This window comes from Phacochoerus africanus, chromosome 4 (genome assembly GCF_016906955.1).
Source record: "Phacochoerus africanus isolate WHEZ1 chromosome 4, ROS_Pafr_v1, whole genome shotgun sequence".
Classification (NCBI taxonomy): Eukaryota; Metazoa; Chordata; class Mammalia; order Artiodactyla; family Suidae; genus Phacochoerus; species Phacochoerus africanus.
Genome location: NC_062547.1, coordinates 113,852,297 through 113,878,281, shown reverse-complemented (window position 1 = coordinate 113,878,281; position 25,985 = coordinate 113,852,297). Strand labels below are relative to the sequence as shown.

At 35.6% G+C, this 25,985-nt stretch overlaps 2 protein-coding genes across 4 annotated transcripts in view; both read right to left on the bottom strand.

Annotated features, from left to right (window-relative positions):
* FER (FER tyrosine kinase) overlaps positions 1 to 25,985 on the bottom strand; it is a 432,134-nt gene that overhangs the window by 316,854 nt on the left and 89,295 nt on the right. For all 3 annotated transcript variants that reach the window (XR_007134557.1, XM_047778393.1, XM_047778394.1), the window contains 3 exons: positions 10,030 to 10,213; positions 7,311 to 7,448; positions 6,335 to 6,454 (listed from right to left, as the gene is read on the bottom strand). Coding sequence is in view for 2 of the 3 variants with exons in the window: in XM_047778393.1 (XP_047634349.1) it covers positions 6,335 to 6,454; positions 7,311 to 7,448; positions 10,030 to 10,213 (442 nt within the window). In the remaining variant the exon portion in view is untranslated. The remainder of the gene's footprint in view (positions 1 to 6,334; positions 6,455 to 7,310; positions 7,449 to 10,029; positions 10,214 to 25,985) is intronic.
* LOC125126213 (acyl-protein thioesterase 1-like) lies at positions 25,233 to 25,601 on the bottom strand. Its single transcript, XM_047778396.1, has one exon. The coding sequence runs from the start codon at positions 25,599 to 25,601 to the stop codon at positions 25,233 to 25,235; it is 369 nt and encodes a 122-aa protein (XP_047634352.1).

Sequence of the window (25,985 nt, the reverse complement as noted above, 5' to 3'; positions counted from 1 at the left end):
TCAAGTAGAGCAATAGTCCTTAGCCATTTTGGGCTAAGAAGCCATTTGAAAATTTGCACAGACCCTTCCCAGAGAAGAGACACATTTCTATAGTTTTAGTGGGCTTAAAACAGATTTTTCAACCCTGTCTGCATATTAAAATCCCCTGAAAAGGTTACAAAAAATTCCAATGCCTGGGTCTAGCCCTCAGAAAACCTGATTTAACTGTTTTAGGTTGGGGCCCAGGCATCAGCATTTTTTTAAACTTTCTAAGTGATCCTAATATGAAGCCAGAGGTGAGAGCCACCATTCAGAAACTCCCTGAAATCTCTCCAAAAACCATCTTGACTCACTCACTTATTCAGCAAAGACATTAATAAGTCATCTGCAACATCTGATATCGAGCCAAGAATTCTGAAGAGTCCAAGAGAAATGCAGTCCAATTTCTTTGTTTCATAGTCACTACAACTCAGCAGTCAGACAGATGCCAGTATGACTCCTATTTACAGAACAATTCTTTAGCAGTCAAAAATTAACGATTCTCACTTCCAAACTAATGTAACCTTTCACAAAGGATAGGGTCACCGATCACTTAAACAAACATAAAGGAATGCAAAACAAATAGAAAAATGTTTCTGATACTTTCCTTAATACCATTCTTTATTAACGCATTAGAGCTCTTAGATAAGAAAAAATGTAGAATGGGGAAGCACAGGCCATAAAATATAAGCATTTTAAAAAAGTGCTTTTGAGAGTGTTCTATTCTAAAACTACATAAAGCAATGAGATTAAGGAACATACGCTTAGTGAGAGGATAAGGAACTGACATAAGGGGAAGGAGAATAAATAACTAATATTCTGAAGAGAGTCATGCTAACATGAATAAAGTTTTCAAATAAAACTGCAAAGAGATGAGAAATAAAGCCATATTTATTTAACATTATTATAAATACTGGCCCCAAAATGCTTCTTTACATATCTCATTGATTTACTTCCATTCCAAAATATGTTCTATGTATATATGAACATATATATACTATTTTATTAATAGACACATTATATAATTATTATTCTTTATCATATACGCTGATTTTTGCTCTTTATCATATACGCTGATCATCCTGCCATACAAGCATCTATAAAAATCTATCTTATTCTATTTAAAACCTGAACAATATCAACAAATTGTGGGGTTAGTATAGACCTACCATAATTCATTTACCCAATTCCTTACTGATGAACATTTAGGGTGTTTCCATTGTTTTGAGATCTTTATAGTCCTTGGCTTCTATCCAAATTTATATTTTATACACAGACACACACACACACACACACACATAACATTTCTCAGAAACCTTCATTCATATATAGATATTAAAAAGTGAAAAAGTTAACCCACAAATCATTTGAAATGTTTTTCTGGATACTAAATTTAATTATTAATGAAAGAGATATAATATTATACCTTTTAACAGTCTTCTTTTCATGTACTAGAACAAAAATTTTTCAAATCTCAAATATTTTCAAAGGCCCCTGAAAAACTTAAGTATTATGCTCATTCAGAGTTCTTAATGTATAAAACCACCCCAAGCAAAAATTTAAAAAAGAGAGAAACACAAAGACCTCTCAAATAGCCAACACAATCTTGAGAAAGAAGAACAGAGCTGGAGAAATTACACTCCCTGGCTTCAGAGTATACTACAAAGCTGCAGAAATCAAAAGAGTATGGTACTGGGTACAGAAACAGACATATAGATCAATGGAACAGAATATAGAGTCCATAAGTAAACACACACACTATGGTTACTTAATCTACTACAAAGGAGGCAAGAATATACAACAGAGAAAAGACAGTCTCTTCAATAAATGGTGCTGGGAAACAGGAAACAAGTCCTGCTGTATAGCCCAGGGAACTATATCCAATCACTTGAGAAGGAACATGATGGAGGATAATGTGAGAAAAAGAATGTGTTTGTATGTATATATATATAAAACTGGGTCAATTTGCTGTATAGCAGAAATTGACAGAACATTGTAAATCAATTGTAATAAAAATTTAATTAAATTTTTTTAAATTTAAAATTAAAAAAAAAAAGGACAGAAGACTGGAATAGACATTTTTCCAAAGAGGACATGCAGATGATCAAGAGGCACATGAAAAGATGCTCAACGTTGCCAATCACCAGAGAAACGCAAGTCAAAACCACAATTAATATACCACCTTATACCTGTCAGAATGGCTATCATTAAAAAGAACACAAATAACAAATGCTGGTGAGAATGTGGAAAAAAGAACCCTTGTACACTGTTAGTGAGAATGTGAATTGGTGTAACCACTGTGAGAATGTCAACTGGTGCAATCACTGTGGAAAACAATATAGAGGTTGAAAAAAACTAAAAATAAAGCTACCATAGGACCAAGCAACTTGACTCCTGAATCTATATCTGAAAAAATGAAAATGCTAATTCAAAAAGATACATGTACCCCAGTGTTCACAGTAGCATTATTGACAATGCCAAGATGTGAAGCAACCTAAACGACCATTAACAGATAAAAGGATAAAGAAGATGTGGTACAAATATAAATATATATACACACACACACAATGGAATGATACTCAGACATAAAAAAGAATGAAATGCTGCCATTTGCAACAACTTGGATGGACTTAGAGCCTATTTGCTAAGTGAAATATGTCAGAGAAAGACAAATACTGTGTGACATCACTTATATGTGGAATCCAAAAAACAGAACTAGTGAATATAATAAAAAAGAAACAGACCACAGATATAGAGAACTAACTAGTAGTCACAACGGGTAAGACAGAAGGGGAAAGGGCATTATAGGAGTAGGGAATTAAAAGGTACAACTATTATGTATAAAGTAAGCTACAAGGATACATTGTACAACACAGGAAATACAGCCAATCTTTCATAAAAGCTAAATGGAATATAACCTTTAAAAACTGTGCATCACTATACTGTACACCTGTAACTTAAAAAACATTGCAAATCAACCATACTTCAATTTTTAAAAATCTAATACATAGAACTTACTATGTGCCAGAGACTGTATAAGGATTCTATATTTATTCATGCATGTATCTTCATAAAGACACTATGAGTTGGCTCCACCATTACTATCATTTCACATTTTGAGGAAAATGAGGCATAAAAGGATTAAATAATCTGTTCATTTTCACGAATAAGCCATACTATCGGAATTCAGATCCAGGCAACTCATTATGCTAACCTTGTACCTATTTACATATTTGCATACTTCTACGCTAACGTCCTAAAAGGGGAATTACTAGGTTAAAAGGTATTTGCAAGTTTAATTTTGATACATATTGCCAAATTATTCTCCAAAATGGTAATACTAATTTGCATTTCTGCCAAGACTTTATAAGTCCCTACACAACACTGGACACTATCAAATTATCTACCCCTTGCCAATCTGGTAGATAAAATAGCTTTTTTAAATACATATATATATTTCTCTAATTGTCACAGGATTACTGGTCATTTGTATTTATTTTTACAGTACCTATGTGTTCATTTGTTTCATTCATCTCTATTGGACATAATACTCCAACACAAACAACAAAATTAGCAAGTCAGCGCCTCAGGAAAGAAAGGATGTAAGTTTAAGTTTAAAACACTAATATTATGGTAAAAAGAATGACTTTCCTCTTGCATTACATTTTATACAGACACACACACATCTATATTTTTTAAATGAATTAACTTAGATTATTTTAACAGTGCCAATAGACACAGCGAATAATTCATTCTTGGAATAAAATTCTTAAGGAAATTCTAATCTTAAACTCATACCCTGAATTTAGATACTGTTCAATGAAATGTAGCTAAAGTGTTGCCTCAAAGATGTAAGCAATTAAATTTCCTACCACATTATCAAAGATTTATTGTCTTTAATTTATTGCATTTTTGTTCATTGCTTCATTACCATAATTAAGAAATAATGATTTATAAGTACAACTAGTTTTGTTCTAATTATACCCTGAAAAGCAATAAAACAAATTCTTCTTTGGTCACAATTCCCTTATTTTATGTAAGCTTACAACAGGTAGCTTTTTCTTTTTTTTTTTTTTTATCTTTTCTAAGGCCGAACCTGCAGCACATGGAGGTTCCCAAGCTAGGAATCTAATCGGACCTATAGCCGCTGGCCTAGGCCACAGCTACAGCAACGCCAGATGCCGAGCCATGTCTGTGACCTACACCACAGCTCACAGCAATGCAGGATCCTTAACCCACTGGGAGGGACCAGGGATCAAACCCACAACCTCACGATTCCTAGTCAGATTCATTAACCACTAAGCCATGACGGGAACTCCCCGAGAGGTAGCTATTTTTAATTTTACCACATAACACTTCAATATCTATGTGCTCATTCTTTTTTGGTGTATTAAAATAAATTGATCAATTTTAGCATAAACTTCTTGAAAATATCAAACCTTGAAATTGTAAACCCACAGTCAATATATTTTGGTGAATAAATGAATAATTTGGGAACAATATAATGATTTTAAAAAAACAAAGAGTAACTTATGTCATGTTCCTTCACCAAGCAGCACAGGAATTAAGGAATGGAACTTCTAACTACCCAAGAATTGAGAAACACTACCATCCATTCTATGCCATGTATTCAACTCTATTGTTTAGAGCACAGTTTTCCAACCTTAGCTCTCCTGACATTTTTGCCAGATAATTCTTTGTTGCAGGAGGCTGTCCTGAGAACTGCAGGATGTTTAGCAGCGTCCATGGCCTCTACCTTCCTATCTGATAAATAAAAATGGCTCCAAATACTGTCAACTATTCCCTGGTCACAAAAATTTCCCACTGGTTTAGAAATAGTTAACACTGTAACAGTATATTCAAAGTCAAAGTGAGATTCCTCTGAAGGGCTTCAAAAACTTGAGAAACAGCTTCAAGAATCCCATTATGGCTGCTAGGAAAAACCCTCTAATGCAGGGTACTCCCATGCCTCCATTTCTCTCACCAATGGTCAGTGTACCATGATTATTAAGCACTCATCTTGAACAAGATAATTCAACAAGCATTTTTTAGTTTCTTCAATCCCATCTAGCCACCTTTAGTTTTTATTTTCTTCTTTTTAGGGCCACACTGGCAGCACATAGAAGTTCCCCGGCCTAGGGGTTGAATTGGAGCTGTAGCTGCCAGCCTACACCACATAAGATCCTAGGTGCATCTGCAATCTACACCACAGCTTGTGGCAACACCAGGTCCTTAACCCACTGAGTGAGGCCAGGGATGGAACCTACATCCTCAGGGACACGTACTACCTCGGGTTCTTAACCAACTGAGACACAGTGGGAACTCCCCAGGTAGACACCTTTATAAGACATTAAGGCTCTTACCAATAGTTAGTCCCAGGATCCTACCGTAAAGTTAATTATCTGTAACACTACAATATTACTGAACAAGAGAAGGGAGATTGTTTAAATATATTAGATTGGGATTTGGGGTTTAGTCTTTGAGGTGAAATTGCCACAGGACAGATGATATAACATGTCCACTAATGAAGAGAAAATCAGTACATAAATATTCTAGCTGTAGTTCTCACACAGGGATAGGTAGATACAACACTTATTAATGAAAACAAATTATTTGTGTTGCTCCTGAACAAAATCAGAAGATAAATATCTCTAAATAGGCTTTACAAGTAGAATATATGCCTTAGAATATGTTAGAATAAGCAGAAAATGCCTGTTATGTTTATTACATTAAAAAAAGTACTACTAATAGCCTTTAATGTTTGAAAAAAGACAAAAAAAACACATTAAGATTTCCCAAAATCCTTAAAATTTTATGCAATAATAAAAACAAAGTGAAAAAGAAATTGATATAGTTAGCCTATAACAGAAGATATTTCTGATTAAAGAGAAAAGAACTCAAAAGTCAAATTTTTATGCTAAAAGCTTCCAACATCTATTAAGTCTCTATCTCTAACACTCACTGACTTCATTTCCAAAATGGTTCTGCCATTTAGAAGACAAAATGGGACTTAAAAATTTTATATAAAATTTGGAAAAAAAAAACATTTTCCAATACAAGATATCAGTAATAATTTGACAAATAAATGCAGTACCACACAGAATTGTGATTTTCAGAATTACCAAAATAAGTGATGAGAATGGATAAAGTTAACATATTTCACAAAACATATCACTCTGACCAAACAAAAACTGGTTTATTTTTAATTTACTCTTCAAAATTTCTAAGAAAATAAAAATTGGAATTTTAAATATGATAAAGTTTAACTGTAAATAATAACACTAATATTTAAACTTCCTGTTTTCTAAGTACTTACATTACTTGCAAACTTTCTGCTGTTAAATTATTCCACATAATCTCATTTGCTTGTAGATTTTCATTTTCTTCTAGTAAGGAAGTATCAAACTCAATTTCTTGCTCCTTAGCAGCTGTTGTTCTAGGAAAGCATGCCAAATAATTTTGATCAATATGAATACACTATCATATGTGTTAGTACACACCAAAGGCAGAATATTTGTTCTTATTTAAAATTACATTAACAAAGTAGAGTAAAAAACACATAGAACAAATCAAACTAAACCCTAGGCCTCAAAGATTTGGTCAAGTAATTTCAGCCTCAGTTTCCTCATTTTTAGAATACAGATATTAAATAAAATGATGCATGCATGGAAAAGAAATTGATGTATTATCACTATAAAGTTTAATACAGGAGTTCCCATTGTGGTGCAGTGGAAACGAATCTGACTAGAAACCATGAGGTTGCGGGTTTGATCCCTGGCCTCACTTAGTGGGTTAAGGATCCAGCGTTGCCGTGAGCGGTGGTGTAGGTCACAGACGTGGCTTGGATCCCACATTGCTGTGGCTGTGGCGCAGGCAGGCATCTGTAGCTCCAATCAGGCCCCTAGCCTGGGAACCTCCGTACACCACGGGTGCAGGCCTAAAAAAAGTGAAAAAACAAAAAAACAAACAAACAAAAAAACCATTTAATACAAACAGAAAGCCCTAGGTTTATTATCATCATATAATTGTTAAAAAGAAAATAATTTCATGGATTAAATATGGATTTAAGAAGTGATGTAGTAACAACTGAAAAACCCTTAAAGATGATTATATAAATTAAATGGTTATCACTGAAAAAGAACTCAATTCTAAAATAATTAAAGCAAACATATTAGTAAGAAATAGCCTATGTCCTAACAAGCTCTTCAATATTTATTTTAATTGAGTTAAATATATGGTAGAAAAAAATCATGCTGTCATAAATACTGAAAGAAGAATGAAAATATACATACCTGTGAACATCTATGAAATTATTGTATTCTGTGCTAGGATCAATCTGTTCAACTGACATTTGAATCTCTTTATGGACATTCACTATTTCCTCTGTAACAAGACTGGTTATCTGGCTGTATTCATCAAATATACCTTTTCTGAAAATAGAAATAAAATTTTACATTTAAAGCTTATCAGGGAAACCCAGGCCTCCCCCCAAAAAAATTAGGAATCATAATGCCAAATTTTACAGATGGTGCTTTCACACACCACCTTGCTTCACAGGAGAGTGAAGTAAAGGGATTATACAAATGTACAGGTTAATAATTTATATTTGATACTAATATAATAAACACAAGTGATCTAGAATAAGCTATCACATTTTCCAACATTTATCTAGCATACCCAAATTGTAAGCTGGTGCTGATCATTTTCTATTTCCAAACATTACCATAGAAATGTTGATTCCGGAACATGGAACTGTGGGTGAACTCCTCTTTTTAACGTTTCTTTCAATGTCTGTCACTCCCTCACATGCCCTACTTCCTTGCTCCTGGACCACTGCTTCTTCCTTATTACACTTTCCTTATTCATCCCTTCGATGACACATCAATCTTTTCTCCTGACCTCTAGCAAGTAGCAAAAAATGATCCTTAAAGTTATTAGCCTTATCTAATAAATGCAAAACAAAAAACTATTCCATTGCAAAGACCCAATCCTTAACTTAAGAATGCTATGCTATAAAAATACACCATTGCTCATTAGTAGGCTTAACAAGTGTGTGCAGACAAGCTTATCCTGCATATACTCAAATAAATATAAGGCATTGTTTCTTTGTCTTTGCCAAAATCATCTCTCACAGAAACTAATGCTTACAAAATCTCTCATATTATGAAGTATTCTCTCAATTACTTTATTTTGCATAGCAAAATACTATTTGAGTAAAAAAAAATTAAATTGAAACTACTTTAGGCAATGTTAGTTTGAAATGATTACAGAGATCATCTGAAAGACATAATTTAAAGAAAAGAGGGAGTCAGAGAAATACAGTACAGATTTAGTAAATTTGCTCAAGGTTATGACCTCATAATTGAAAGTAGTGAAGTATAGTTGATTTACGTCAAAGATAATTCTTACAAAGCAATACAGTTTAAGTGGTTATGATGTGGAGATAATTAATATTCATCTTTAAGGTAAATGGGAGAAAAAAGGAAGAATTCTCCTAATGGTTTTTGTTTTGTTTTGTTTCTCTCCTTCTCTTTTTTTTGTTTTTTGTTCGTTATTTTTTGGCTGCACCCACAGCATGCAGAAGTTCCTAAGCCAGGGATAATCAAACCTGCACTAGAGCAGTGATGTAAACCACAGCAGTGGCAATGCCAGATACTTAACCCCCTGAGCCGCCAGGGAACTCCACCCCTAATGTTCTATGAATGAGTACTTGTGACATAGGATTCAATTTTAGTGATATTACCATGCCTGGATTTTTTAAATGCTAGATCTACAATAATGCATTACAAAGTAAAGATAATACACTGTGTAGAACTACTGTATGTCTCAAAAGAATGTCCTCATAATGATGAAGATACTATTTTTGACGATTCATACAGAGTTTGAAAACATACTGATTCATAAAATGAGAGTCGGAAATATTTATAGATCAACAATATGTAATTTAAAGCACGTATAACCAAGTTTACAAATTAAATATATTAAGTAGACATTTCACTATTTTATCAACACCCTTAAAAGTTTACATATTTAAGTTGACTAAAAACACTTTATTTTTCTATTGAGAAATGGAGGATCATCTCAACCAGCTAATAAAGGAAATGAAACCTACCAAAGAGTGGCTTATCTTTACCGTTGTTTTGAATTAATGTGTGTGGTAAACATGTGCAGTTGAATTACTGACCAAAGTTTGTTGTTAGCTCCTAGAAGGCAAAAACTGTGGCCTAAATCTCTCTCTACATCCCCAAGCACCAGTGTGCTTTGCATATAGAAAAACTTCAATAACCATTTGGTGATTTTAATCCCATTCAATAAGAAGCTGGCAAATAAATTTAAAAATTATTTCCTTTAGGCTTCTCAGTTGCTCAAGATTTAAACACCCAATCCTCTGGAGGCAGATATCTACTTCTTAACACTTGTCAACTAATGATTTTTTTTTTTCACTTAAATTTCCAGGTAACTGGAGCAAAATAAAAACAAACAAAAATGAAGAGCAATTCTTGGCTCTAGCTAGCAGGTTTAGGAAATGAGCATAAACTGAAGGGACAGGAGTTCCCATCGTGGCACAGTGGTTAACGAATCCAACTAGGAGCCATGAAGTTGCGGGTTCGATCCCTGCTCTTGTTCAGTGGGTTGACGATCGGCGTTGCCGTGAGCTGTGGTGTGGGTCGCAGACACGGCTCGGATCCTGCGTTGTTGTGGCTCTGGCGTAGGCTGGCAGCTACAACTCCGATTCGACCCCTAGCCTGGGAACCTCCATATGCCGCAGGAGCGGCCCAAGAAATGGCAAAAAGACAAAAAAAAAACCAAAAAACAAAAAACTGAAGGGACACCAGAAGAGAAAATCAAGAAGGACCAAGATAAAACAGGTTTGAACTACCCAGTGAGCTGTTTCAATGATGCAGCTTACAAAAGAAAGACAACTTTTACACAAAAGTTTAAATAGGAGAGAAAATAACGTTAAAATCATTTGATGAAAGGATTTTATATCCAGTAGGAAATGTATCTTACAGTGCTTTAATCATTTCTTCTTGCATCTTCTGTAAGGAATCCAAGAGTAGAGGAAGTGTAGTGTCATAATACTGATTTTGATGAAGCTGCGCCCCTTTCAATGCCAATACATACTGATTGTGCAACATGTGAAGTTTCATTGTGGCTTTGTCATAACGTTCTTTGGCTTTTTCAGTTTCTTTCCCTGAAGAAAACATTGAATAAAGTTAGTAAAGAGATAATAAAAGAGTTCTATCTTCACCATAAGCAAGTTGAGTTACTACCATTTTATATGTATTATGAGTAATCAGAAGTTTATTGAACATACACCATGTTTATGTGATAGTACTTTTATTCACCAATATTTTGTGCAAAGGATGCTCAAAAGGAAGCATGAACTGCAGTAAATGTTTGGTAAATAAAGGTTAATATATAAGTTTTTGGAAAAATTTACAGATATATGACCCTTCTCATTTTCAAGGAGCTTACACCAAACTGGAACAACAGTGCACATGAAGTTATATATATCAAAGAAAACAAAAAAGTTTAAATAATGTTAAATTTTGAGGTTTATGCTTGAGATATCAGGCACAGAGTTCCCTGGTGGCACAGTGGGTTAAGGATCCAGTGTTGTCACTGTGTGGCTCAGGTCACTGCTACGGTATGGGTTTGATCCCATCCCTGACCTGGGAAATTCCATATATATGGACACAGTAGGAAAAAAAAAGAAAAAAGACCTGGGACACCAGAGGATACTCTGCAGAAGAAACAGACCTTAAAAGATAAGTCTGGGAAGTATAAGAGAGATAGGATAGATAGTTCCTTCCTCTCACCCTCTCTTTCTCCATTTCTTTCTTCCTTTCATTCAATAAATATTAACTTTTCACCAGGAACTGTGCTAGACACTGGGAATTCAGTACTTGGCAAAAGAGAGTTTTTGACATTGAGGGCATGGTCTGGTGATTTGGAATACTGAGTGAAAAGATGGAGAGAATAAGCAATGTTACATGGGCAAGCAAAGAAATCAGCTCAAAAACAGCAAGTTTTGAGGAAATGAAGGACATAACATCTGTATAGGAAGGACAGTTTTAGGTTATGAATGACTTGGAAATCAAGCAGAGAAATTTAGACTTCATGTGTGAAAAACTATACAAATATTTCCTGTCAATTATTTATATATAGGGAATACACTTTTCAAAATATTTATTACTGTTCGCCCTCTATCCAAGGAGAGTTCTCCCAATGAATCCTCTCCCAAAAAATAGAACCTCTGTTGAGACTTCTGGGCCAGAGGCTCTCCTCTGCTGCCACTCTGTTTAGGCTCAGCACCCATCTGGATATTCCACATAGACAGAAGTCAGAAAAGTATTCCCTACTAGAGAAATGTGCTCAGCCCAGGGCCAAATGCAAAGAAAAGGGTAGGGTTTTTGCAGAAAGAGGAGACCTCAGACCATGCTCAGGCAGAGCAATAAAGTCAGAATGATTTTCTTGTCTTTCTTTTCACTCTTCTAATTCTGAAGCAAAGGAACTAGCTGGTGAAAAAGGAAACAAACTTTCCAGCACATTGGTATGTCTGTGACCAACAAATTCTAGTGTTTCCAGGTTCCATAATCATCACTGACTTCACCCAGGAAGCTGCATATAATATTTTACAGATCATAATTCTCTAGGAATAGACCATTAGCTGCTTCCTGCACATGGGGATATTAATAACTGTCCAAATTACTCACAAAATGTTGCCCTGGATAACCTATTTCACTTTATAACATAAATAACTTGCTGGTGAGAAAATAATCCCTAGAGAATTTTTTTTTCCCCTAACTCTTTTCACAGCTAACTGGAAAAAGTTTCTAATACTAGAGTGGGAAGATGGGAGCAAATATATTAATTTAGATCTGATCTGAAGGGATTAAAAAAGATAACATTAGCCATTAAAGAAGTGGGTTTCCTCACTTTGTGACCACAGCTCACAGGATAATATATTTTATGCCATGAATTAGTAAATAATCATACAAATATTTAAATGTGTAACTGAAATAAGAAATTCATTAAATAATTCTTCCCCTTATTATGAAAGGTACCCTGATAGATTTTTTTTTAATTTTAGCATATGAATTTTGAATTTTTAAAAATGCTCATTCAGAAGCCAGTAAATTTTGGCCCCAATATAAATCCCTAGAGTCACTGTACTGTACTCTGCATGGCATGAGGGATAATTTTTTTAAGTTAGCAATTAGCAAACCACTTCTATTAAGAGTAATCACAAATGATTTCTTAACATTCTCAGAACACATCCTCCTGCAGGTTCAGTTACTTAAACAATTTTTGCATAGAATTCCACATTTATTTACCCATAAACATTGCTACTTAGCATTCTTCTTGCAGAAATATATTTCTAAAAAAGTCTCCAAGAGTCTGTAAAATTGACACATCTATGGCCAGCCCTTCAGTCTTCCTCTAAAATGACAACCGCCTTTTCTCCCTACCCATACAAGTCAGGGGTAGACTCCCATATGAAACTGACACCCATAATCCTAATTTCATACCTAACCAAAGAGGAACCAATCTTTTTTGCTGGGAGCAAAGTCACATTAATGCCTTAACACCTGCTACAGTGAAAGTCCATGAACATTTGCTGCACAAGTTGCCAGAGCAGCCTTTTCTAAGGCTCTTTTCTTTGGGTTAGTTTTATTTTGTTTTGTTTTGTTTTTTTCCAACTCATCATTTCTGAGCTGGTTTAAGTTGCTGTTACTTGAAATTCAACAATTTCTGACAACAAACTGTTCAAAAGTTCAGGTACGATTATGCAGATAAATTAATTCCAAGTTATAAAGAAATCTTCTAGGGGCCACATGTTCATAATAAGAAAATAAGGCAACGGTATTTGAATACTGTGTTCTAATTTGCTTTTTATTATAAGTTTAAAAAATATAACCATTAATTCAATGAATTCCATATTTTATGTCACTGCTTTTAAAATACTGCTTTTTATATGAACTCCATTATTCCTAATTAATTAGGGTTTTTTGTATAACTTCAGAAGTTAAGCTCTCTAGACAATCATTTTTTTTTCATTTTCATAGAGACATTTAAACCATTTAAACCACCCATCTGTCCTCCTATCTGCAGATTTTCTTAACTGCACACTACCCATCTGTCTCTCTAGCCGTTGCAAAAATGACTCACTAAATACACAGCACTCAGCTCACTAAGATTTTATAATCCAAAGTAACATGAGAAAAATTAAGAAGTTCCCACATACTTTTTTTTTTTCTTTATCAGACATAGCATATAACAAACAAAATGAAGAAGGTTCTCGTAGCCAAAATCTATTTATCAACAGCTTACCAGTGGGGGTTAACGCAATTTAGAAAACAATTAATGCTTCTGAAAACATCTGAGGCAGAATCCATTATATTAATATAACAATAATATAACATTAGTAAACTGTTTAAAAACAGCTTTGGGTCTAAAACTGAAACTGGGAGCGTGTCTTAGCAGGGACTTGTGGTTGGTCTGTACCATCTAAAGCTCTTAGACACCTGTGCCTTTGGTTATGATGGGTACTTCTGCACGCACACCACTCTCCCTCCCTTGTAACTATGAACGAAGAGTTTCAAAAACCTGATCACTTGCCATGATTTGAAATAAGATTCTATTGTATCTTTTCTTAATTTGTTTTAAAATAAATATTTAAAGTTCCAAAGATAGTGTATAAGTAAATTCAAGAAATGTCGATGCTGTGTGCAAACCAAAGTTACAAATAACTTCTGAAAAATTCCACTGACTTACAAAATATATTGCAAAATACTACCCACCACGATTTCTATCACATAGCTTTTGGTTCAGAGTATTTCAGATCACTATTATACTTTCTTAACTTTTAAATAACTACATTTGAGCTTAAAATTAATGTGAAGTACACTGAGTGAATAAATTCTAATGACAGACACAGAATCATACCTCTGTTGCCATGTGCTTTAAAAAAAAAAAAAATGATGACACACCCTGAAGAGGGCATGAAGTTGTTCTACATGTCAGTTGACACATAAAAACATCCAATTTTTCCCCCTCTACATAATGAAAATGAGATTGAATTATAATTATTTTGCCACCACTTGTTGACAAATCTGTTTAACGTTTGTAATAACAGAATGTGTATACAACATGACATGCCATCAACAATATTATGAAGCCAGCAAAACTCAATTACCTAAGTTTGACATTTACAAGAGACAGGCTAGACAAGTCATTAAGCTAGTCTAGAAAGTCAAGTATTTTTTATTATAAACTTCTGAAGCATTTGCCATTTGTTAAATATTATGGTGAAAAGCCTCTGGATAATAAATGAGAAGTGATTATTTTCCACAAGTAAAGTGCTTGCAAGTAGTCTCAGTTTTGCTTTGAATAAATAAGCACTCTACCATCTTACATTTTTCCTTTCTTTCAAAATATTCCTCCTCATTTACACAGCATTTACTTACTACTCTCAGCAAGAAGAAAATGAACAGGAGTTCCCATCATGGCTCAGTGGTAACAAACCCAACTAGCATCCATGAGGATGCGGGTTCAATCCCTGGCCTTGCTCAGTGGGTCAAGGCTCCTGCTTATGGTGAGCTGTGGTGTAGGTTGCAGACACAGCTCAGATCCTGTGTTGCTATGGCTCTGGTGTAGGCTGGCAGCTGCAGCTCCAATTCAACCCCTAGGCCTGGGAACTTCCATATGCCTCAAGTGCAACCCTAAAAAAAGGGAAAAAAAGAAGAAAATGAACGAGAATCCACCTTAACATATGAGATATCTGAGCCAATAGCTACATGTGTTTTTTCACATGGAAGTTAAAGTTCAAGTATGGTATGTGAGGAAAATGAATGACCTACCTATTTCACTCACTGATCTTTTAAAAAAAAATTAAAAAGTCAGTTTTCATCTCAGCTTATCCTTTGATTAGCTGTACAAACTGAGAAAGTCATTTAATCTAAATTTTAGCTTCTAATTTTTAATTCTGAGAATAAAACTGTCTGCCCTTCTCAATTCACTGGGTTGTGATGGAAATCAAATGGCAGAAAACTGTCAAAATGAACAGTAAACAAGAAAGACTAAAGAAGACACAGAATTTGGAGAGCTGAAAAAAATCTTTTTTGATTTTATGCTATAAAGCATTAAAAACTACAAGAGGTTCATCCATACTGTGCTAGTTCTAATATATTTCCCAGAAAAAGAAAATCTGATGTATCAATCAGAAAATATTTACTGAACATGAATTATGGGTTTTAAACTGTTCAGGGAACGAAAAAGGTGATAATTTAAAATTCAACATAAAAAACCTTTAAAGAGCAAGCTCTCTAGATCTATGCAGTATCATTTCCTAGCATATAGTGATTGCTAGACCCATAATCTTTAAACAACCTATAAATTCAATGATATACTACTGTCAAATCTATTTTCTATGATAACAAAGCTGTGAATGGTGGGGGGAGGAGATTCTGAGTAGCTGGGATAGGGGCTGAAGCATAATTCTAACATCTCCCACATATCATCTACAATTATAACAAAGAACAAAAAGAAAAATAAAACTTGCACCCTCAGTATAACAGGCAGATGATGTCCACATTTTAAATTTTCCATAAGTAGAAAAATAAACACCAAATCTTTGCAAATGATCTCCTACTCTCCTACTGTAAGCCTTCATGGACACCAAAGGCTATTTGGGGGGTGGGGAAGGGGAGGAAAAAGAAAAATGCACTTAGAGATAGAGAAGAGCTAACAGTATGCCAAACACTCATCCTAAACCTTATAATAAGGTCTATTCCAGATGTGAAAATACTGAAAAAGCATAATCACAGAACTGACTACAAAAAGGTCCTTAAAAATGCATGTGAAAGATAAGGGAGGCAGTCTTAGAAATGTAATACTTCAGAGAGAGAAATGGTTAAAATGAAGGAATTTTGGAGAAGGAAAACAGAAAAAAATCTCGCAGAAAAAAATGTTCAAATAAATAAGATGGCACATAAATCTTTGTCGAGTACATGAAAGATGTGGCAAACGAAAAAGGCTGTCTTCAATTTTATGGATGGGGGCTGAGGACACAAGGCTCCTGGGACAGAGACAAAGAGCAGTTTATTTCTCACAGCAGTATCAGTAGCTAGAGTATCATCATTTCTAGGGGAGAAAAAAAACAACCCACAAATTCAGAGTAAGTGCATGCACCACATAAAACAGATAAAGGGCTAGTCATGTAATATGTCTCTTAAATTCTTAAGATTTTAAGGAAAAAATGATCAGACAACAGCTTTTTTTAAATGGGTAAAAAACAGTTCGCACACACAAAAAACAAACACTTCTAAATGGCCTTTAAATGTATAAAAAGATGGTCAATTTAATTCACTCACTCATGATAAAAAAAAAAATTAAATTAAAATTACCTACCAAATTGGCAAACACTGCTTTGCCAAGTATGTGTAGAAACTGATACTCTTATACATATTTTGTGGGAATATAAACTGTTACAATTTTTATATAAAGAAATGTGGCAATATGTAACAAAATTACACAATACATTTACATTTTAACCCTGCATACACCCTTCTAGAAATTTATGCTGAAGACATTCCTTCAAAAACAATAAAAAAAAACCTTACACTCAACATCATTTATAGCAGTGAAAATATTTTTAAAAGCAAGAATTAAGCTATTTGTCCACACACAGGAAAGTACTTGAATAACTTATAAGTAAGTGTTATGCAGCAGTCAAAAAGAATAACAGACATGCACGAACTGAAATGTTGTAATTTTTTAGGATACAATGTTCAGTAGAAAATCAAAATGAAAAAGAATATCATAATATTTGAGTGTGAAAGAAAAATAATTAAGGAAGATAGTGTTCTCTTAAATATATAGTTTTGTACATTTCGGACTTTTGTAACCATTAATGTTTAACATTAACAAAACAAATAAATATAATCAACAAGGGTCAAGAGAGGAAAAACAGGGACTAATGTAAACACATTGAAAGGGGTGGGAAGAAACAATCTAACTTTGGAAACAATATCTGACCACAGGAGCAGGATCAAGATGGTAGAGGAGTAAGATGTGGTGCGCGCCTTCTCCCACAAACATATCAAAGAAAAACCATCAACATGTAGAACTACTAGCACAGAACATCTACCAAATGCTGGCAGCAGACCTTAAACCTCCAAAAAGGGCAAGAAACTCTCCACATATCTGGGTAGAATCAAAGGGATAAAAAAGAGAGTAAGAAAGAGAGAATATTTTTTTAAAAAAAAGTAATTAGGAGGGGACCAGCATTCCTGAGAGGAACCTATGAAAGAGGAAAGGAAACCACACTGTGGGATGCCAACAAACTGGCAAGGAGATCAACAGGACGGAGAGGGAACCTAAAAGCTAAGAGAGAAGCATAGGAGCCCAAATAAGGAGGGCAAAGCAGAGAGAGAGCCACACAGACCATCTGTACCACCGCCCAGAACACCACAGCCTGAGATGCCAGGGGTGGGGGCTGTGCACTGAGACTCAGGCTTCAGAGGCACAGGTTCTTGGGTGGCAGCAAGCCTCTTCAAGCAGACAACAGGTGGCAGGGGCAAAACACCACAGGCATCTTAGATTCTAGAAGTGGGTGTGGCCTGCCATCACTGATGGTCCACAAATAGGAACCACCTGTGCCCCAGTCACCACAGGGGTAGCCGTAGAGGACAGCTTGGCAACCTTCACTCTGCTGCTGCTGCCAAAAGCTCTGGGGTGCTGCCTACACCTCCCTGAGGGTCACTGCCACTTCCCAGGGCTCTGCAACCACAAGCATCCTGTACCACCTCCCTGCGAGTCCTCACCACTGCTGAGGCCCAGCAATGAGCATTGGCTGCAAGCCCTGCCCATTGCCTCCATCCCCATGGAAGGACCCAGAGGCCATACACCAGCACACCCCCAATACAGGGGATAAAAGCCTGAAAACATTGAGGAAAGAGACAGCAAGCATCCAAACCAAGAGCAGCCCTGAAGTCAAAAAAAAAAAAAAAAAAATAGTCCTCAGAAAATACCCAGGGGCATTTTCACATAGAAATAGCCCTGGAAGACTACAGCAGTTAGTCATTTTCCCTAAACTCATAGAATAAGAAAAGTATGAGCAAAAAGAAGCTTAGAAACTAATCCCAGTTAAAATTATAGAAGTCTCCAGAAGGAGCAAAAAATGAAACAGACCTCTGCAGTCTAATAGACATAAAGTCCAAAAAGGAGACAATGAAAATACTGAAAGACTTAAAGAGTGGATATAAAGATAAATGCAGATTATTTTAGAAAGAAATGAGAAATTATAAGGAGGAGCCAATAAAAATTAGAAAATTCTTTTACAGAGATGCAAGCTGAAAAGGCATGGAAGAGCAGAATGAATAATGCAGAATGAATAAGTGACTTGGAAGACAGAATAATGGAAATCACCCAATCAAGACAGCAGACAGAACACAAAATGAAAAAACATGAACGCAATATAAGAGATCTATGGAATAATATAAAACGGGCAGATCTTTATATAATAGGGATTAGAGAAGGTGAAGAGAAAGAAAAGGCAATTGAAAATATATTTGAAGAGAGAGTTCCCGTCACTGCTCAGCAGTAACAAACGTGACTAGGATTCATGAAGACACAGGTTCAATCCCTGGACTCTCTCAGTGGGTTAAGAATCTGGTGTTATCATCAGCTGTGATATAGGTCGTAGATGCAGCTTGGATCCCGCATTGCTGTGGCTGTAGCATAGGCTGGCAGCTGCAACTCCGATTCAACCCCTAGCCTGGGAACTTCCACATGCCATGTGTTCAGCCCTAAAAAGACAGGCATACAGAAAGAAAGAGGACATATACTTGAAGAAATTACAGTGAAACCTTTCCAAATCTAAAGGAAACAGGTATCAAGATGCAGGAAGCACAGAGGGCCCCAAAACAAGCTGAACCCAAACAGAACTCCACCAAGACATATTATAATAAAAATGGCAAAGGATAAGGAGAGGATTCTAAAGGCAGCAAGAGAAAAACAAAGAGTTAACTATAAGGGAACCCCCATAAGGCTATCAGCTGATTTCTCCACAGAAACACTACAGGCCAGAAGAGAGTGGCAAGTATATTCAAAGTTCTAAAAGGGAAAAATCTGCAGCCTCCAATACTCTACCCAGGAAGATTATCATTTAAAATATGATTTAAAATAGAAGGAAAGGAGTTTCCATAGTGGCTCAGTGGTTAACGAATCCAACTAGGAGCCACGAGGTTGTGGGTTCGATCCCTGGCCTCGCTCAATGGGTTAAGGATCCTGCGTTATAATGAGTTGTGCTGTAGGTCTCAGACGCGGCTCAGATCCTGTGTTGCTGTGGCTGTGGCTGTGGCTGTGGCATAAGCCAGCAGCTACAGCTCTGATTGGACCCCTATCCTGGGAACTTCCATATGTTGCGGGTGCAGCCCTGGAAAAGACAAAAGGACAAAAAAATAAAAATAAAAAATTAAAATTAAAATTAAAAAAAAACCTAAATTTAAAAAAATAATAGAAGGAGAAATAATTTCTCCAACAAACAAACAAACAAACAAAAAAAGAACACAGCATTACTAAACCTATTCTAAAATAAATACCGAAAGGTCTCCTCTAAAGAGGAAAGAAGTAAGAAGATACAGATGGAGGAAATCACAATTGGAAAGTCATTACTTAAATAAGCCAGTATACAGATATAAAGGGGGGGGGGACTATTTGTAAAAGTGATGATAAACACAAGGAACAGCAAAGAGAAGTGTTTAGAGAGAAGTTCACGGCAATACAGGTCTTCCTCAAAAGAGAAGAAAAATCTCAAATTAACAACCTAATGCACCACCTAAAAGAATTAGAAAAAGAAGAACCAAACAAGAAGAAAGCAGAAGGAAGGAAATCACAAAAATGAGAGAGGAAATCAATAAAATAGAAATTAAAAAATAAAGAATAAAATTCAATAAAACAAAGAGCTGGTTTTTTGAAAAGGTAAAAAAAAAAAAAAAAAATGACAAACCTCTGGCCACACTCACCAAGAGGAGAGAAATAACTCAAACAAAATGGGAAATGAAAAAAGAGAAATCTCAATGGATAGAGCAGAAATACAGAAACAGCAACAACCATAACAACAAAAACCCATAAGAGAATACTATGAACAATTCTATGCCAACAAATACATCAACCTAGAAGAGATGGGCAACTTTCTAGAGACTTACAGCCTGCCAAAACTGAATCAAGAACTAACACAGCAAATGAACTACCAATCACCAGAAATGAAATTATGTTATAAAAACATTCCCTACAAACAAAAGTCCAGGACCAGACAGCTTCATAGGCAAATTCTATCATACATACAAAGAATAATTATAACCATCCTTCTTAAACTTCTCCGAAAGGATAAAAAAGGAACACTCCCAAAGAAATTCTATGAAGCCACTATCACCCTAATACCAAAGCCAGACAAAGATACTACATAAAAAGAAAATTATAGGCCAATATCTTTGATGAATATAGACTAAAAAATTCTCAAAAAAATTTTAGCCAAATGAATCCAACAACATATAAAAAAGATCATACACCATGACCAAGTGAGATTTATCTCAAGTTCACAAGGATGGGTCAACATACACAAATCAATCAACATCGCACACCACATTGGCAAAAGAAAAGTGAAAAACCACAAGATCATTTCAATAGATGCAGAAAAGGCATTTAACAAAATTCAACAACCACTCATGATTAAAAAAAAAAAAACAAAAAAACAAAAAACAAAACTCTTACCAAAGTAGATATAGAGAGAACACACCTCAACATATTAAAAGCCATTTATGATAAACCCACAGCCAACATAATACTCAATGGAGAAAACCTGAAAGCCTTCCGACTAAAATCTGGTAAAACACAAGGATGCCCACGAACACCCCTTTTATTCAACATAGTAATAGAAGTCCTTGCCATAGCAATCAGATGAACAAAAGAAATAACAGGTATCCAAATTGGAAGAGAAGAGGTAAAATTGTCACTCTATGCAGATGACATGATACTATACATAGAAAACCTTAAGAACACCACACAAAAATTATCTGAACTGATCAACAAATTCAGCAAAGTAGCAGGATACAAGCTTAACATTCAGAAATCGGTTGCATTTATGCATACTAACTCTGAAATATTAGAAAAGGAATATAAAAATTCAGTACCTTTTAAAATAGCATCCAAAAAATTAGATACCTAGCAATAAAACTGACCAAGGAGGTGAAAGACATATATGCTAAGAACTACAAAATTTCAATTAAGAAAATTAAAGAGGATTCAAAGAAAGGGAAGGATGTCCAATGGTCCTGGATTGGAAGAATTATATCATTAAAATGATCATAATACCCAAAATAATCTACAGATTTAATGTGATCCCTATCAAATTACCCATGACACTTTTTGGAGAACTAGAACAATCCAAAAATTTATATGGAAACATAAAAGACCCAGAATTGTCAAAGCAAACAAGGAACAAAAACCAATCAGGAACATAACTCTCCCAGACTTAAGACAATACTACAAAGCTACAGTAATCAAGACAGTGTGGTACTGATATAAAAACAGACATATGAACCAATGAAACAGAATAGAGAACCCAGAAAAAACCCAGACACCTATGGTCAATTAGTCTTCAACAAAGGAGGCAAGAATATAAAATGGGGAAAAGACAGTCTCTTCAGCAACTGGTGCTGGGAAAATTGAACACCTCCAAGTAAATCAATGGACTAGAACACACACTCACACCATGCACAAAAATAAACTCAAAATGGCTTAATAACCTAAATGTAAGACAAGACACTACAAAACTCCTAGAAGAGAACATAGGCAAAACATTCTCTGATATCAACCATACCAGTGTTTTCTTAGGTCACTCTCCCAAAGCAATGGAAATAAAAATAAAAATACACCTAATCAATTCACATGCTTTTGCATAGCAAAGGAATCATTAAAAAAAAAAAAAAAAAAAACCCTAAGGAATGGGAGAAAATACTTGCAAATGATGCAACAGACAAGGGCTTAATCTCCAAAGTAAATAAACAACTCATACAACTCAAGAGCAAAAATACAAGCAAACCAATCGAAAAATGGGCAGCAGACCTAAATAGACATATCTCCAAAGAAGACATACAGATGGTCAACAGGCACATAAAAAAATGCTTAACACCACTAAGCATTAGAGAAATGCAAATCAAAACTACAATGAGGTACCACTTCACACCAGTCAGAATGGCCATCATTAATAAGTCTACAAATAACAAATGCTACAGAGGGTGTGGAGAAGAGAGAATCTCCTACACTGTTGTTGGGAATATAAACTGCTACAACACTGTGGAAAACAGTATGGAGGTACCTCAGAAAACTAAATAAAAGCTACAATATGGCCCCTCAATCCCACTCCTGGGCATATGTCCAGACAAAACGTTCACTCAAAAAGTCACATACACCCCTATGTTCACTGCAACACTATTCACAACATTCAAGACATGGAAACAACCTAAAGGTCCATCAACAGATGAACTGATCAAGAAGATGTACATCACACAATGCAATATTACTCAGACATAAAAAATAACAAAATAATGCCATTTGCAGCAAAAGAAAGAAACTAGAGATTCTCATATTGAGTGAATTAAGTCAGAAAGAGAAGTAGAAATACCATATGATATCACTTATATTGGAATCTATTATATGGCACAAATGAATCTATATACACAAAAGAAACAAACTCATGGACATGGAGAACAGACTTGTGGTTGTCAGGAGAGGGGGAGGGATTAGGATGGACTTGGAGTTTGGGGTTAGTAGATGCAAATTATTGCCTTTGGAGAGGTTAAGCAATGAGGTCCTGCTGTAGAGCACAGAGACCTAAATCCAATTACTTATGACAGAACATGATAGAAGATAACATGAGAAAAAGAACATGTGGGTATACATATATATAAATTATAAATAACTGGGTCACTCTATTTAGTAGAAATTGACAGAACATTGCAAATCAACTATAATAAAAAAATTTTGAAAAGGGAAAAAAGATCTGACTACAATGGAAGACAGACAAAAAGAGCTCTATACAAATATTGGACTCTAGTTAGTAGGCAACTGGAGTATGTCTTTAGTTGCCTACTTTTAAGTTAGTATGCCTTTTATCAGAGGCATAAATTAGCAATTCTGAAATTATCTCCTTTTACTGTAGGATTGAACTACTAAGTAGATTGTGAATAACAGCAGAATAGCCAAAGACATCCTGAAAAAGAAAAATGGAGCTGGAGGAAACAGGCACCTGGACTTCAGACTATACTACAAAGCAACAATCATCAAAACCATATGGTACCAGCACAAAGACAGAAATATAGATCAGTGGAACAGAATGGAAAGCCCAGAGTTACACCCATACACCTACAGTCAACTCATCTATGACAAAGGAGGCAAGAATATACAATGAAGAAAAGACAGCCTGTTCAGTAAGTGGTGCTGGGAAAACTGGATAGCCACGTGGAAAAGAATGAAATTAGAACACTCCCTAACACCATACACAAAAATATACTCCAAATGGATCAAAGACCTAGATATAAGACCAGACACTATCAAACTCCTAGAGGAAAACATAGGCCAAACACTCTCTGACATAAACAACAACAACATCTTCTCAGAGCCACCTCTTAGACTAATGACAGTAAACACAAAATAAACAAATGGGACCTAATCAAACTTAGAAGTTTCTGCACAGCAAAGGAAACCCTAAACAAAATGAAAAGACAACTCACAGAATGGGAGAAAATCTTTGCAAATGAATTGACTGACAAGGGATTAATCTCCAAAATTTATAAACACCTCCTACCACTCAATACTAAAAAACAAACAACCCCATCAAAAAATGGGCAGAAGATCTAAACAGACACTTCTCCAAAGAAGACATATAGATGGCCAAAAAACACATGAAAAGATGTTCAGCGTCACTCATTATTAGAGAAATGCAAATCAAAATCACTCTGAGGTACCACCTTACATCAGCCAGAATGGCCATCATCCAAAAGTCTACAAACAATAAGTGCTGAAGAGGGTGTGGAGAAAAAGGAACCCTATTACGCTGTGGGTGGGATTGTAAATTGGTGCAACCACTGTGGAAAACAGTATGGAGATTCCTCAGAAAACTAAATATAGAACTACCATTTGATACAGCAATCCCACTCCTGGGCATCTAAACAGAGAAAACCATGACTCGAAAAGACACATGTACTCCATTGTTCGTTGTAGCACTATTTGCAGTAGCCAAGACATGGAAACAACCTAAATGTCCATCAACAGAGGAGTGGATCAAGAAGATGCAGTACAAAGACACAATGGAATATTACTCAGCTATTAAAAGGAAGGAAATTCCAGCATTTTTAGCAACATGGATGGGCCTAGAAATTATCATGCTAAGTGAAGTCAGTCAGACAATGAGACACCACTGATGCAGTGAAACTGTACTTGTCAAAGTCACCAATAACATATATTTTGCTAAGTCCAAACTTTCATCCTCCTCTTTTGTCTTAGCAGTACTCAACTGTAAATCACATGATCACTTGTTCTTCCTTGAAACCCCTTCACCCCATCTGGCTTCCAGAATAATAAATTCTTTTGGTTTTCCTTTCATCTAATTCTTTACAATTTCCCCCTCATTTCCATGACTTCTTAATGTTGGGCTCAGTCTGTTAATTAACACCCTTTTAATGTCATCAAATATCACAGCTTTAAATACCAACTATTGGATTTATAGTTTAACTCCAGATCTCTCCCTGAAACTCAACAATTAGAGATCCAAGTACAAACGTGACTTCTCCATTTAAATGTCTAATAACAGTCTCAAAACCAAACTCCTGATCTGCTCCAAATCTGCTCCTCCTACTTTTTTTTTCCATCTCAGTAACAACAATGCCATCCTTCCCATTGCTCAGGCCCAAACTCTTGGATTCATTCTTGACTGCTTTCTTTCACACATTTTTTTCTCTGTCACTGGTGTGTACTTGCAAAACATTTTTACACTACAAAAATATTAGAGGTTTCGAGATGGGAAACAGGAAAAGGTTTATACTCTACTGCAACGATGCTCGTGTGAACTACGCAAGGCTTCTGTGACGTCAATCAACAGGAGGTAGGAGTTTATCAATGAATTGTTTGACATCCATCATTTCCTGTTAACAGGAGTAAGTTTTGAAGGTCACATTGGCTGGACTGACCAATGCTTTTAGCCTTTCAACAGTAAGAGAGCCAAACATTAGGGGAACTAAAGGATCCAACACTCCATGGCACTGAAGGATGGGAATGTCTCTATTCACACCACTGATAGGACCCTGTGAAAATGAGGCTTGCAGCAGGAACCAGAAACTGAGAGCAGTGATGCCAGGCAGCTTCTGCTGTGTGGTGAGAGCCGTGTGCAAGGAAAAGGCTCCTCCCTGAGAAAATCCTCCCAAAATAATTCTGTTAGAAGGAAAGCCATTCTTCACCTCTTGCTCTATCAAAGCTTTTACAGGTTCTGCTGCCTGTTTAATTCCAGTTTCATCCATCAAGTGAATCTGGTGAAAGATCAATAATGCCAAACCAAGAAGTCATAGCCATGTTCATATTTAATGCTACAGGTATAAATGGCACATGAGGGCAGATGTATCTGATATGAGCCCTTCTGTGGGCTTCTGCCCCTCTGTGTTCTGTATCTCCCAATTCATGAAGGAAAATCACCCGTGTCTGGACTTACTGAAGTTCAGGTTCTTTGTGCCTCAGTGCAGAAGGAATTTAACGAGAGACAAAGTGATAGGCAAAAAATAGACTTATTAAGACAGGACACTTGTGAGAGATGCAAGTGGGCAGACAAGGAGGCTCTGCCTTGCTTGCATCTCATCCAATTCGTCAGAAATTTCTTTAGGCCCTACTTTCAGTATACAACGGATTCT